The sequence below is a fragment of the Lottia gigantea genome (genome assembly GCF_000327385.1).
Source record: "Lottia gigantea unplaced genomic scaffold LOTGIsca_23, whole genome shotgun sequence".
NCBI classification, from domain to species: Eukaryota; Metazoa; Mollusca; class Gastropoda; family Lottiidae; genus Lottia; species Lottia gigantea.
The window spans coordinates 1884854-1899773 of record NW_008708645.1 but is presented as its reverse complement, the minus strand read 5'-3'; the positions used below and the strand labels follow the sequence as shown (position 1 = coordinate 1899773).

General features: G+C 33.6%; 1 protein-coding gene across 1 annotated transcript in view; it reads right to left on the bottom strand.

Moving 5' to 3' along the window:
- LOTGIDRAFT_116192 (hypothetical protein) overlaps positions 1–14785 on the bottom strand; it is a gene marked incomplete at both ends in the record, with an annotated part of 24911 nt that extends 10126 nt beyond the window's left edge. Inside the window, 11 exons of the mRNA XM_009054983.1 lie at positions 903–1028; positions 1866–1940; positions 2309–2422; positions 3193–3440; positions 3784–3943; positions 4916–5082; positions 6554–6656; positions 7245–7311; positions 8127–8386; positions 11604–11787; positions 14601–14785. Of these exons, the coding sequence (XP_009053231.1) occupies positions 903–1028; positions 1866–1940; positions 2309–2422; positions 3193–3440; positions 3784–3943; positions 4916–5082; positions 6554–6656; positions 7245–7311; positions 8127–8386; positions 11604–11787; positions 14601–14785 (1689 nt within the window). The remainder of the gene's footprint in view (positions 1–902; positions 1029–1865; positions 1941–2308; positions 2423–3192; positions 3441–3783; positions 3944–4915; positions 5083–6553; positions 6657–7244; positions 7312–8126; positions 8387–11603; positions 11788–14600) is intronic.
- Between the last annotated feature and the right edge of the window lie 135 nt (positions 14786–14920).

The following is a 14920-nucleotide window of genomic DNA, read 5'->3' as shown; positions in this document are numbered from 1 at the left end:
ATTTGATCCTGAAAAAAGGATTAATCCATACTTGGAAAGAGAACATGTCGATACAAAAATGGTTTCATGGGCATTTACATAGCTTCCATTAATTGACTATATTCACCTAAAACGGGGGTTTTTAACCTTTTCCCTTTCAAGGTCCCTGATCAATCGTATAACACCCCTTCTCCCTATAATAATTTACCCTCTTCCTAGTATAAATCCATACTATTACCTCTCTTCCCTATAAATCCATACTATTTCCCCTTCTCCCTATAATTCCTTACTATTACCTCTCTTCCCTCTATAAATCCATACCATTCCCCCTTCTCCCTGTGATTCCTTACTATTTCTCCTCTTCCCTCTATAAATCCTTACTATTCCCCCTTCCCCTATAATTCTTTACTATTTCCACTCTTCCCTCTATAAATCCATACTATTCCCCCTTCTCCCCTATAATTCCTTACTATTACCTCTCTTCCCTCTATAAATCCATACTATTCCCCCTTCTCCCTGTGATTCCTAACTATTTCTCCTCTTCCCCTATAATTCCTTACTATTACCCCTCTTCCTAGTATAAATCCACACTATTACCGGTCTTCCCCTATAAATCCTTACTATTACCCCTCTTCCCAGTATTTCGTGATTTTCTTTTAGGTTTTCCGTGCAATCTGTTTTCATGTTTGAGAATATAGCCTAACTGAATAGATCAACTTTGTTGCTACACAAAATTTCAAATCCTTGACTTAAACATTCATCTCTGCAATTAATGTTCTGAGACATGTACATTTATTTAAGCTGACTATAGTTGAAAAACCCATGGGTCAGACAATGCCCATGCAATCCAAAATAAGAGTCCATAGAAAAAAATCAATATTGTGAGGGGAATCTATTTTTACTAATCAATGAGTCAGTTTTACCTGCATGAGTCTTTCTAGTTGATAGAATTTTAGATGTAATTCTTCAAAGCCTGGTTTAAACAAATCTCTTAAACCATAATCATACATAATCTTCACCAATACACTGAAAGCTTGTTCTTCTGGCATCTACATTGAAAATCAAACACTGGGTATTATCTTAACTGGAGATTTTCTATGCTTATACCATATCAATATACACCAATGAAATATAATATCTCTCAGCTCAAGAGAGACAATTGGGGCTTTTTGTATGTGATCTCTGAATACTATACTAAACTACTATGGTCTAACATGAAAATAACACACTTGATTGTAGTTCACAGCCATTATGAATCACTACCTTGACTATAAGTTGAATTTTGATAATGGTTATAATATTTCAACAAAGCCTTCAAATCACATTTAAAGCCTCAAAATGTGATTTGAAGGTTTAGAAAAATATTTTTTCAAAATTCAACGGTTTAGAAAAATATTTTTTCAAAATTCAACTAAGTCGAGGAAGAGATTCAAAATGGCTGTGAACTTGGTTTGTGTGTGTTATTTCCATGTAAGAACCATACCAAGTTTCCTGTGCTCTGAATACATGCAAGGGATCTGCATGAGCATATACTACATGATTGTCTATTTCTAAATCAAACAAGACACCTTATACCACAAAATTTTCAGCCTTTTGACCTTTCCAAAACTGTGGTATACAGGAGCCATATTTTCTTACGTCCTAAGAATAACTCAAAATACAATCTAAGACTATTTTTAAGTGTACAGACGACACGTGTATATTGTGTTGAAACGTTATGTGCCCAACCTTATTAAAGAAGTCTGTTATATTCCATAATATAGTCTTGTGTTTTGTTATATGTGCTCCTCGATTCTATATGTCATTCAAAGCTTACATTTTTAAGTTGATTATTTAATTCAGAAATCATTGGTGAAATGCGATTCTGTAAAAATAATAAGGCTTACATGTAGTAGGAGAGCTGCTGCCAAGAAAGATAATCCTTGTACATAACTAATCTCTTCATCATATACAGCATACGCCTAGAATAGAACACCAGATAGGCCATAAAACTAGATCAACTTGACAACTACAAACAAATGTTTTACCAAATTAAGGGCTTAGATTTTCTACCAACAAGTAATTAGTCAAACTTCTTGGTATTGATCTATCCTACACCTTTACACCTATGTACAGCTGGGTCAACTTGAATGGGAAATCATCACTTTATTCGGGCCATCAGACTTACTATTGACCCATATTAGAACCCATGACCACCAATTGCTTGAAATAACCAAGATTCCAAAATGTAAAAATGTAAATATTTGAGATTAAACTATCTAATTTGTTTTTCTTATTACCAATGACGATACAACTTGCTTCCTAGTTCCAGATTTATAAGACAACCTACCTTACTAATTTTATACAATGAATCTTGACCACACCCACCAGCATCCTTGAAAAAATCATGAGCAGGGAATGTTCTATTAATATCTCTTTGAATCACAGACTCGTGGTCTGATTCCTGAAATATATATGACAGAATTAAAATTCACAGCAAAATTTTTAACCATAAAGGACATACTGTACATTTCTGAATATAATGCACAGTTTTTACCCCAAAATGGGCCTATTACAGAAGGGGTGCGCACTATACACAGTGAAATAAATTTTTTTCCCTTTCGAAAATACCGCAAGGATCTGTTGAGGGTCCGCCATTTTGTCTTCCTTCATTTTGTAAATATTTTGTATTAATATATTTAAGAGTCATCATAATTAAAATCAAAATGTACAATTCTTCTACAATTTGACACTAACAAACAGACATCTAAAGATTTAGATAAGAAAATCCCTTTAAATACTGTGCAGCAGAAAGAAATATGTAACGAAAACAGCCACAAACAACCACAGGGATCTGTTTCTATCAATAGTAGACTCTCTCTATAATAGTATATATAGAAGAAGGTGGCTAACGTTTGTCACGACCATCTCCTCTTCAGGCGAAATGATGGGTGTAAATATTTTTGGTATTTTTTATTCATCAAAAGTTAGATTAACATGAAGAGGAACACAGAGGGAGATATAAAATAGGTCTTGTGTGAAGGGAAAATATTCAATGAAACGATTCATATAAGGTTGGGATTATGTCTCATTACGGTAAATGGTAGAAAATCATCTGAAGCGGAGATGGTCATGACAAGCCTAGCCACCTTCTCTTACATATACTATTATAGAGAGAGTGGACTATTGATAGAAACAGATGCCTGAGTGTACAACAGAATAGTAAAGTAATACCTTTCCAATGACAATTCTGTATGTCTCTAATAAGTCATTGCCCTCATGTACCCCAGCTAATAACTGCCATACTTCACCACGTAAAGCCTCAGGTACACCTTTACGTACTAAATGATGAACTTGTTTTGGTCTCTGAGATAAGTTTTGATGCCATTTAGTCAAGACATCATGCCAAGCATCCAGTAGATTTTCATCAGTTATTTCTTTACTCACTACACCAGATCCACTCAACAACGGTTCATCACCATCTGAATTAAATGAAATGAATTGAGTTTCACGTCCTACTTTTCTGCACCATTTGGGCTAAGGAAGACAGACAACGCCATGCTGGGTGCATTGATGGAAATTTTGCTAGGACAGCCGCATTAGCCTGCTCATTTTCGATTTCCACTTGTTGAGGAATCTTTAACGTACACAGTCTGTATCACAGAGGGTCTGGGTTTATTGTCCCATCCATCAAGAACAAAGCCGGGTTTGAACCCTCCACCTTCAGGTTAGCAAGCAAGCGTCTAACTCACTGAGCCACCGCGGCTCCCTTTTATGATGTGAAGAGCAAGAATATCAGCTTTGCATCTGAGGAACAAGTCTTACCTGACTCTTCATCCATATCCTGTGGTGTTTGAACAGGATCTGGTATAGGTCGATTAGGGTTTAAACTCAAGGTCAGTCCTGAACTCTTTCTTTCAACTTCTGTTTGACTTTCAACATTGACCACTTCATATAGACCTTCATCATTTTCATTACCTTCAATCTAACCAAATACATATTTATAACAATGGAATTAGAAAGAAAATTTCAGGTAATATCGTCCAAGTTTTTTTGGGAATACAGAAACTACAGTTATTAGATGGAAGATCAGAATAGTGCAAATACGTTTAAAATGTTCAACACAAATTATTTATTATTTATTGGATAAACGAGGTGCAGTGTATGCATAATAATCGATACAAATGAAAAATGAAATGAATACTACTACTCTGTACCATGTGGGCTAATGAAGACAGGCAACGCCATGCAGGGTGCAATGAGGGAAATTTTGCCAGGACAGTGGCATTAGCCTGCTCTTTTTCGATTTCCAACTGTCGAGGGATCTGTAACATGCACAGCCTGCAGCACACATGGCCTCGGTTTATTGTCCCATCCGAAGATACAAATGAAAATTGAAGAAGTGAACACACTAGGCGCAAAGATACGATTCGTTTATTTTATTTTCTACTGTATCAATAATCCCACACCTACACCGCATCAGAGACCGTACATCGTCTATTCCCACCTTAACCCAGATTGTCTCAAACAAAAATCATAAGCTAGAAAGTTTTGAAATGAAATGAATGGAGTTTTATGTCCCACTTTTCTGAACTTGTTTGGAGTACTGAAGACTGGCAAAGCCATGCAGTGCATCATGAGGAAAATGATGCCAAGACAACAACCTACTCTCTTTTGATTTCTATCAGTCAAGTATAAACATGCTCAGACTGTGTCATCCATGACACATTTTTCATCACTGATAGTGGAACTAGGCTGTTAACTCTAAAGGTATTATCTCAAGTATTGCCAAGATTGAACCCCAGACCTGGCTACAGTATGTTAAGCTTAAGCATCTGGCATAACTTTCTCCCTTTTTTGTGATGCTTTATCGATCCCATACAAAATCACATTTATAGGAAAAACAGCTCTGATCTGAAAACTTAGAAGAAAGCAAGTGATAAAAAAAAACAGCTACCTGTTTCAGTTTGACGTAATATTGTTCATAATGTGGTTTAGTAGAAAAATACCAGAATCTTTCAGATTGGGAATAAATCTTAGCTTTAGTTTCTATAGCAAATCTGACTGGTTCTTGTATACCATATATAACTAAATCTACAGCTACTGTTAAAAATACTCTGGTATCTGAAATACAATTAGTATCACAGATTGAAAAATACTTCAGCTTACAGATAATGACAGAAAGAAACAAATATATTTTACACGGATAACAAATTAGTTTCACAAAGGATCCTTTTTACTGGCTGTTACTTTCCCAGATTATCCGTACCCATTTACAGCTAGGTTGACTGAAAGTATGAGTGAAGATGACTTATTCATGGTTATTTCATGGATTTTTACACGCCGATTGAGATTGGAGCCTACAGCCACCATTTGTTCAGCATAACCGAGTAAAGATATCTTTGTCAACATATGCAGCAAATTAACTAGATCACAATGTAAATCATTAAACGCAATGTTTGAAAGCCAGTTAATTAAGAAAACTGATAAACTTATCCATGACTATACACATGTTCTATCTGATAATTACATCCCACTACCCTCTGGTCAAAGATTTCTAGCCCTTTCTGCAAAAAGCAACAGAGCCCTTTATTCTTTTATCAGCTTGAGTATTCGAAAGTTTAATTCTAGAGGCAGGTCTGATGAAAACTTCATTTTTTCGAATAAACAATAACCGTGTCACTGTATATATATATATATATATATATATATTCTTTGTACTGTTTGTATTTATGTTTGTGTTTCATTTGTTTGTGGTTCCTATTTATTTTTTTTGTATCCGAGATCTCCCTTGTTATAAATGAATTGCCCCTTTGGGATAATAAAGATTTATTATTATTATCAAATGACATCATGTAAAGAACAAGTGCTCTAAACGAATGTGCTATAGAACCTTACAAACACCTAATCCTTCTAGGACTTAGTTGAACAATAAACTGAGACCTTTGTACTTCATTGCCTAGAATGGGCAATTGTCGCATCCTCACACAATTTTGGTAGTGCCCAGTCAAAATCAATTTCAGCTCTCAAATGAAAAACAAGCGGTTGCCTAGTAAGATATTGTTCATTTAAACAAACACACAAAATTTGATAAACTTCTGACATAAACTGTCATCAGGTTAACAAGCTAACAAATTTTGATGCGTTTTTACTAAGTCAAGGGCAATAACTTAAAAACTGTTCACATTATAATGTGGGCGTATAAAAAGTATGCAACAAATAAATTTTTTCAAAATCACATTTTTTCATCTACATCATTCAAAGACATCTCTCCCTATTTTACAAATATTTAAGCACGTTTTCCTAATCAAAGACATCACCCAGATAAAATGGTTACATCTCACATAAGACTAAAAGTAAAAACTGTGCAAAGTCCATCTACTACATGTTGGGCATATGAAAAGGGCTAATGCTACCTTCTCGAAAAACTTTTTCTTTAATGCAAACTGAATGGGGTTGCATTATTTGCCCAACTTGGAGCAGAAAAGTAGGGACTGTGTACAGCCTATACATTTTACCTGTTACAAGATCTAAGAAAGTTCCCATGTAAATATTCTGGGACAAAATACCAACAAGTTAAGGATGTGTTTCTTACCTTTTGGTGTTTCTGTATTCAAAACAGCAAAACACTGTTCAGTAGGATCCCAATGTCCTGTTATAGAATAACTTTTACCTTCATTTTGATATCCCATTGATACCTTTAACAGATAAAACATTACTCAGTTACTAGCAAATACCTTGTCCAACTGTATGTCAAAGCCTAAAAGCTGACATTATCTATGAAGTAGAGCAATTCCAATGGGATGGAAATGTTTGTTATTTAATGCCCTTGGAATTCATCCTTAGCTTAATTCTAACAAAATACAGATTTTGTGACATTATTTATCCTGAAAGATCACTTTGGATGTTTGTGAATCATAATATTTTCTTCCTGCTACACATTAATCATTAGAAGGGACCTTCCGTTTTTTCTGTAGGTCAAAATTGTTTTTAGCTCAAATTTGTGAAAACCACACGCCAAAATCTAGAGAAATGTGCCCTTTAATTATCTGAAACTTTTAACTAAAATAATCCAACCTTTAATTCTTAAAACGCCAAAAATATTTAAAAAACATTACATATCAAGCATTTCGCGTGCTTTTCCAGCAAGTCCTTTGGCATTCCTTTGGTGAATTATCTTGTTCACTTATCCATGCATTCCAAGTTAGAGAATGAAAGACTAGATCAATAGTAGCACCATGATACTGGGAACTAGGGAGAGAGGAGAAGACATTAGTCAAGCTTACCAATTCAATCAACTGCATATCACTGTGTTTTACATTTCTTCCTTGTGATATCAATAATCCAAAACATCTAGAAAAATATTATTGAAATAGATCTTATTCAGCAAACTAAAAAACACTAATGAATGATAAAACCATCCAATCACAAATACGGGTTTTGACATGGTCTTATTTACCCGTATTAACTAATCCCACTACACTTTTGAGGACGTGGAATTGGGATTGGTAGCTATTTAAATCTGACCAATCACATCGGTAGAACGGAAAAGATGTAAACAAAACACATCATCGCTTTGCCGCTTCGAAGAGATAAGAACACATTCTTTCCATGTAAATATTCAAAAGTAAGGTTTGATTTTCTCTCGGCTTCAATTCCTTACCGAAAATCTGACTGAATTCTGTAGCGTTCTTATTCATCAAAATATGTAACGGCACACTGTTTTGTTAACATTGACAAACAAAGCGTCAAAACGAATAATTTGTTTTGATTCGCTGAAATTTTGCTACCAATACAGTAGGGCCAATTTTAATTGGACAATATTTATCTATGAATATGTAATTTCTCTCTCATTTGTATTATCACGGTCTTGAGGAATGGACATATCTAATGCTAAAATCTGTATTTTTGATTTGATTTTTTCACCAAAAAACTCATTTTCTTGTCCAGGATAAGTTTTTGATTGATTTATGGATTTATGACTGTTCCCAAGAATTTGGAACTAGAAGAGATGAAACTAATTGCAGACTATAGTCTAATTATGACCCAAGTTTAATAACTGAACCAATTCTAGTTAGTTATTCTTATCATTAGAAATGTTTACTTGTTTATTTTGAAATAGAAGATAGGAATGTTTGATTGAAATTTTATTTTTTTCAAATTCTTACCTCTCAATTCTGAGATCTGTGGGACCATTTTGTTGTACAGTAATAGCTATACGTTTCTCCACATTGGATTTAAACTTAAAGATATTTTTATCTTTAGGGCAGGCGTTATAATTTCCCTTGCCATCATCTTCTTTAAACTCAATACCCACAGTAAAGATATAGTTCTGTTCAGCTTCTTGTAAGCTACTGGTTGAAATGGTACGTGAAGTTCTTGGGACTCTTCGAAACGTTGTAGCAAAGCAATACAATATCTTTGGCACCTAAAAAATACATCACTTAGCACCATTACAAAATAAATCATGGCAGACCAAATCTTAATATGCCATCTGTCATTTTCAGCACCCAATTCAAAAAGAGTACTTACAAATTGCTCAAATTCTAATTGTGTCCTTGATACACATACAAATGCCTTCTTCACAGTGTCAAGCTAGGGTGCCAATGTTTTTCCGTTTCAGTTATAAGCATTTTCCGTTTCAGAATTTGTAGATTCCGTTTGGACATCGGTTTCCTTCGAGAAAAGCATTTACTGATGTTCTTTTTTTTTCTTTAGAGGGGCATTTTGATCATGGATGGTATCGTTCGTTGTTAATGACGCCATTTTGGGTGACGGGAAAGCATTTTCTCTTTGAGGTAATTTGATTCGTTAAAATGGCATGTCTGAACCAATCAGAGACATTGTTACAACATCAGCTTCCGTACATGATTAACAAAATAGACCGTCGCAACCTCCGGTTTTGAATGTGTTCTATTTGCTGGCCTGATTCTATGCACTGAAGAGAAAGAGAACAGCATATTGAACACGCTCGAAACCTAAAGTTAAATAATTATGTTATCAAACAATGTACATCAAAACAAGTTCAACTCTGTTGTAAATTTCTTTGCTTTGCGTGTCGCTCGCAGTTTCAAACATTTTTTAATCGTATGAATTTGGTGTAGGCCTAGTAGTAAAAATAGTCCATTTTATTTCCAAAAAATTAAAATATGCATGGAAAGGACAATTCTGTTTCGCATCATGAATTCCGTGATTTCCATCCGTTCCGCGATCGCAGAAAATCATCGGCACTACTACAATCCTCCTCTTATACCTTGACCGCAATAGTCAAATTTCTTGTATCACAGCAAATACAGCCAATTAAAGATCTTGACAGATTGGAAACATTGTGGTTTAGTAATTACAATAATAAAACTAGAGCCACACGTGGCACAGAGTGGGACTTTGCAAATGTAGCAAATTGCAAAAGACCCTGAAAAAACCTTCGACGATAATTAGATCAAGTGCAAGAATAGTCTAAAGTTGAGAAATTTTCATTTTTTAGAAGATTCTAATACCAGAAGTAGACGTCAGACCTCACAAATGAAAGTATCAGCAGGTAGCCAATGTCAATGACCTTTGATCTTGTAAAGGAGAAGGTCTAAAACGGTCAAGATCAAGAGATATACGTCATCAAAATTTCAAATTGCTCACGACTATAAAACCGGAAGTTGACATAGGACGGCAAATATAAAAGTATAAATAGATAGCCAATGCCAATGACGTTTGATCCTACAAAGGTCAAGGTCAACAAAGGTCAAGGTCAAAAATTGAAAATTTTGAATTTTCAAAATCTGTTCCTATTTTTGAACTATGAAGCGGAAACAACCAAACTTCTAGGACAAAGTGGCTCAAAATATGAGATATTTGTATGAAAAATTCCGTTTTGAACAAATGTATACTGGAGTTATGCTCCTGGCCAAAAATGTCAATTATGAGTAATTTAAACCGGATGTGCCACGCCCACTTCATTTTTTTTTGCGTAGGTTAATTGATATTAAAAATGTTATGTTGTGTTCCAAATGTCGAGCTGCTACATCATACAGGTTAAAAGATATAGGTCAACAAAAGTCAACAAAGGTCAAAATTGAAAAATGAAAATATGCAAATGTTTAAACCCGTTCCTTTTTTTGAACTATAAAGCTGAAACAACTGATCTATTAACACAATATGGCCAAAGAGGTGAAGAAATTGTTTGCAAAGTCCCTTTTTAAACAAATGTAAACTATGCGAATTATGTCCCTGCCCGAGATTTGAACAATTAGCAATTTAACCCAGATGTGCCACGCCCACCTGAACTTTTTAGTCATGATTTAATTCATTTTCAACATGTCTAGTAGTGTTCCAAATTTCAAGCTTCTACATCAAATAGGTCACAAGATATACATACACTAAGCTCAAAGAGACAAAAATATTGTCAAAAACACTCAAATATCTAAAAAGTACGAATTCCAATTTTGTTATATATCGTTAGAGTATGAAGAGCATATTAAGAATCCGGAAAAATTAACTCTCTAGGTTAATTAGGTCAGGTGCTAGAGCAGTCCAAAGTTGCGAATTTGCCTGTTTTGAGACAGCCATACAACCGGAAGTAGATATCAGAGATCGAATATGAAAGTATAAGCTGATAGCCAAGGTCAATGACCTTTGACCCAATGAAGGTCAAGGTCAGCAACGGTCAAGGTCATGAAATATGAGCCTTCAAACTTCGAAAAAATTCAATTGGAAATTGCAAAAAAGCAAAAGAGAAATTCAAAAATCGGGTCCCACAGTTTTTTTTTAATTTTTATTTTCTTTCATTTGACACCAAAATCATCAAAATCGGATAAGCCGTTATCTCTGAATAGATTCTGACGCATTTCAGAAAAATCAAAATGGCGACCAAGGTATTACCTTCGGACCGGATTTTATATTCTTCGTTTTTTTGTCATAACTTTGGCTATCGATTCATATAAGTTTCGTCGCGCTAAATTAATTACACCGGAAGTAGTTCAACCGGAAGTGAGAATCGATTTCCCGTTTAAACCGGAAGTAAAGTAAAAAATTTGACTATACAATTTTGTTCATGTTCATGAATTGTCTTTGCTCAAATTTTTTTAGATTAATCAGACAAAAAGCTAAAAAGTTTTTTTTTTTGTTAAAAAATTGCAAAATTCGGCCGAAAAAAGTGTGCGACAAATTTTCGAATTTCGAATTTGTTTAAGTGCTATTATATCAGAAATTACACGTAGATTCCAGAAATAAAAACCCGAAGAAAATCGACCGGAAAATGCGACTTTTAGGTCCGATTTTCTACTTTTTGCACATATTAGACTGTGGCATTTCCGGTTTTGCAAAAATGTTCCAATTTATATTTATGCAACACGTTGCCACTACAGAAGGTCTAGGAAAGTTGAATGGTTGCTGCAACTACTGCAGTCTAAGCACAGGAAGGTGTGTAAATTTCGAAAAAAAAAAAAAAGGAATAGATATTTCGAAAACAAACAAACACAATGATTAGTAATTACAAATGAGGACAAATGATGTACAGTCCATCCAAATCGATGCATTCACAATCTTTCCTGGTACAAGTAAAGGTATAAGATGAAGTTTGTAATAACTTGTCATTGTGAAGATGTTACCAATGCTATTTTGAAATCTTATGTTAATTTATCAAAGAAACTTACTGCTTCTGCTAGATCACATCTAAAAACATGGCACTGAAATATAGCTGACTCAGCAGTATCACCATAACTAAATGTGAATGCAAAGCACTTCTTTTCATTGCTGTCAGCTGGACCTCGAGCACAGAATAATATTCTATGAATTCTATAACTAGCAATCTCACTGTCACTTGATGGGTCCAATAGTCTGAAATATATACAAAACCTTCTAAAATACATTACATTATGAAAATCAAATTTGTGAAATATAAGAACTTTTAACAATGTAAGAACTTGAATAGACCATGTTTTTATTTTAATAAATATGTGTTTGTAGGGTCATTTTCTCGAAAAATGATAAAAGTTATCTAGTCATCTGATAACCTTTTCACAGTGTCAAGCTAACACGAACTGCATCTTATACCTTGACTGCAATAGCCACCTTTTTTTATATCATGGAAGTTTGTAAATGTAAATTTACACCAATTACAGCCTATCAGAGCTCTCGACAGATAGTATGTTAACAATCAGATTTTCTGAATTCTCTAGCGTTCAAACAAATTAAATCGCTGCATCCAAGAAACAAGAAAGGTGGCTGTTGCAGTCAAGGTATAAGAAAGAAGTTTGTTATAACTTGACATTGAGAAGATGTCTGATCGGTTGATAAATACGATAAAATTTTGACCAAAATTTAAAAAAAATAAAAATTTAGAAGTGAGCTTTTGTCTGTGCAAAGAATTGGAATATTACTGTTAGTCTTAAAATGTCTTTGTGTTGATAAAAATTTTAATTTTTTGTAAGTTTACATTGAAAATAAACACATTTCACTCCTAGAAATTTCAATAGGCTATCATGTTACAAAAAATTCTTCACAGATTTAACAATAACTTGGGAACAATTATACAGAAATTAATCAATTTTTAAAGTTTAAAATGGGTTCCCATTTCAGAACAAGCGCAAAATAGAAGGTATAAATATAAAAAGCAACAAAACTTAAATACGCAACCACAGATCATAACAAACACAAAATATACTGAAAATATAAATTTGGTGTAGAGAACGTCAACGACAATTAACAATGATAAAGTTCTTGTATCCTTTCAAATAAAATAAAGATATAGAGCTCAACAGAAGGGTTGCTGATTTTCACTTATTTCAATATTATGATGGTCATCAATTGGTGTATTAACTATGTGTGAGAATGGACAAGAAATTTGAATCTTTTTGCATACACTGGTACATTTTTACTAATTGGAGAACAAACCAGGCATCAGATTTTCAATCTGAAAAGGGACATGGATAGATGAACTATAGTTTAAAGAACAGAAAAAGCAAAGTATTAGACAGCCAATGTCCCTTTCAGTTTAATATCAGAAAATTTAAACCAGAATACATAAGTAAGAGTCTTCCACCACATAAAAGCATGCAGAAAGATAATTGTAAGCATCCCATAACAAAATAAACATAACTAGAAATAGAAACTGAAGATATTAATGGTACAGTACCTAACAACATTTCCTTCAGATTGACTGAAAACAAAGGGAAATCAAAACACATTTATATATAAAAATATTTCTAAATCTAGTGCTCAAACATTATTCATTGGAATTATCCCTGTCTTGTAGATATCTACAATTTTGGAGTCAAATTGATAACTATTATCAGTACACTCACTTTTAAAGGAATACTACCTATTGGCATGACCAACAAATTTTTAATTGTGGCCAATATGAGTTTATATTCATCAGTTAACTTATTTGGTGTCATAACTATGTATACAGATTCCCTCTATAATTTGATAGTTATACATAAAACTAAAGGTTATTATAGAAAATCGTTCAATCATCATTCTAATCAAGGGTTCTGTTGTGTAATTATGACACCAGGTAAGTCTACTGATGAATACAACACTCTTATTAGCCAAGTTTGAGACTTTAAATGTCATGTTCATTCTAAGAGGTAGTATTCCTTAACTTTAAAAAACCAAGAGAGGCAGGGTGTGCTCACTGCAATTGAGGCATCCCTTTCAAGAGTCCACATAGCTAACAATATTTGACATTTGATTCTGAAGCAACATAGTATTATGTACAGGACACTTTGTGTCAATTTTGGATTCAAATAGAGATTCGGGACATCTAAGTATAGTCGATATAGAATGGACTTCCAGCTACACATTTCTGCTATTTGTATTTGCCATTAATTTATCCTATTCATTTGAGCACTAATTCAAAATGTGTGAGTTTAAACATGTATTTTCATGCAAAATCTTATCATACCATGCCAATGTTAGATTTTATAAGCTTATGTCTATTTCATGCATACTTTTAATCAATTTTGAAATCCCTTTCATCTCCACATAAATATAACCTTGACCATCTTTAACCCTTATCTGTAACACTTTTCATTATCAAAATTTTATGAATAGTTCAGCTACAAATTTACAATAAACGTTTTTGTCACCACATCCAGGCTATTTTAAATTTTCATATATATTTAGTTACTGTCATTTTTATATGGCATCATAGTGGTTACTGCAAATAGGCCTGAGTTTCAAGTTAATCTAAAAATTCACAGTAAATTTCTGTTCAATTGAGGTCACCTCTGAAAAGCGATACAGATGGTTAAATTTGACTGCTACCCACTGGTAAATCAAATATTTAGACTAATATACTATAATTTTCGAATATCTAAAGTTTCATATGATGGAGAAAAGTATAGCGGAAAGATTTAATAGATATTGTAATATCCCAGTGGCAGTTCATTGGGATAACAGGGGAAAAAAATAATAAAAAAGTAAGGTGAATGCAACCCAAATATTAGAAGTTGACAGATTTTTTTAGCTGTGAATATTTCGGCATTGTAAATTATCATGGTTCAAAATTAAAATAATATAAAAAAAGGAAATCAAAAAGAAGGGTTCAAGACCATGTTATAATCAGGAGATAAAAAGAACAAACTTTTCCTCAGCATAGAAACAGTAAAAATTCTCTTACTAATGGGTCACCAGGCCTTTTAACTCACCTGACAACACCTTCTGATGTACTAGGTACAGACAATACTATAGGTATAGCCATCTGTGTCTGATCATTCATGATAGCCATATTACGGTATATCTCCACCTCACTTCTTGGAGCATTAACAATAGCACAACCAAGGTAGGTAACTCCATTAAATACTGTGCAATCTCCAGAAGGAAAAGTCGGCATTGAAGTTGATCTATTACATTCTAAAAAGCAAAGAAGAGAACACATAATTATAATCTAAATAAAGCTATCAATGATTTTCCATAAACTTTCTGAATTTGGGTCTTTTGACAATTAAAGAAAACAAATTTTGTATAA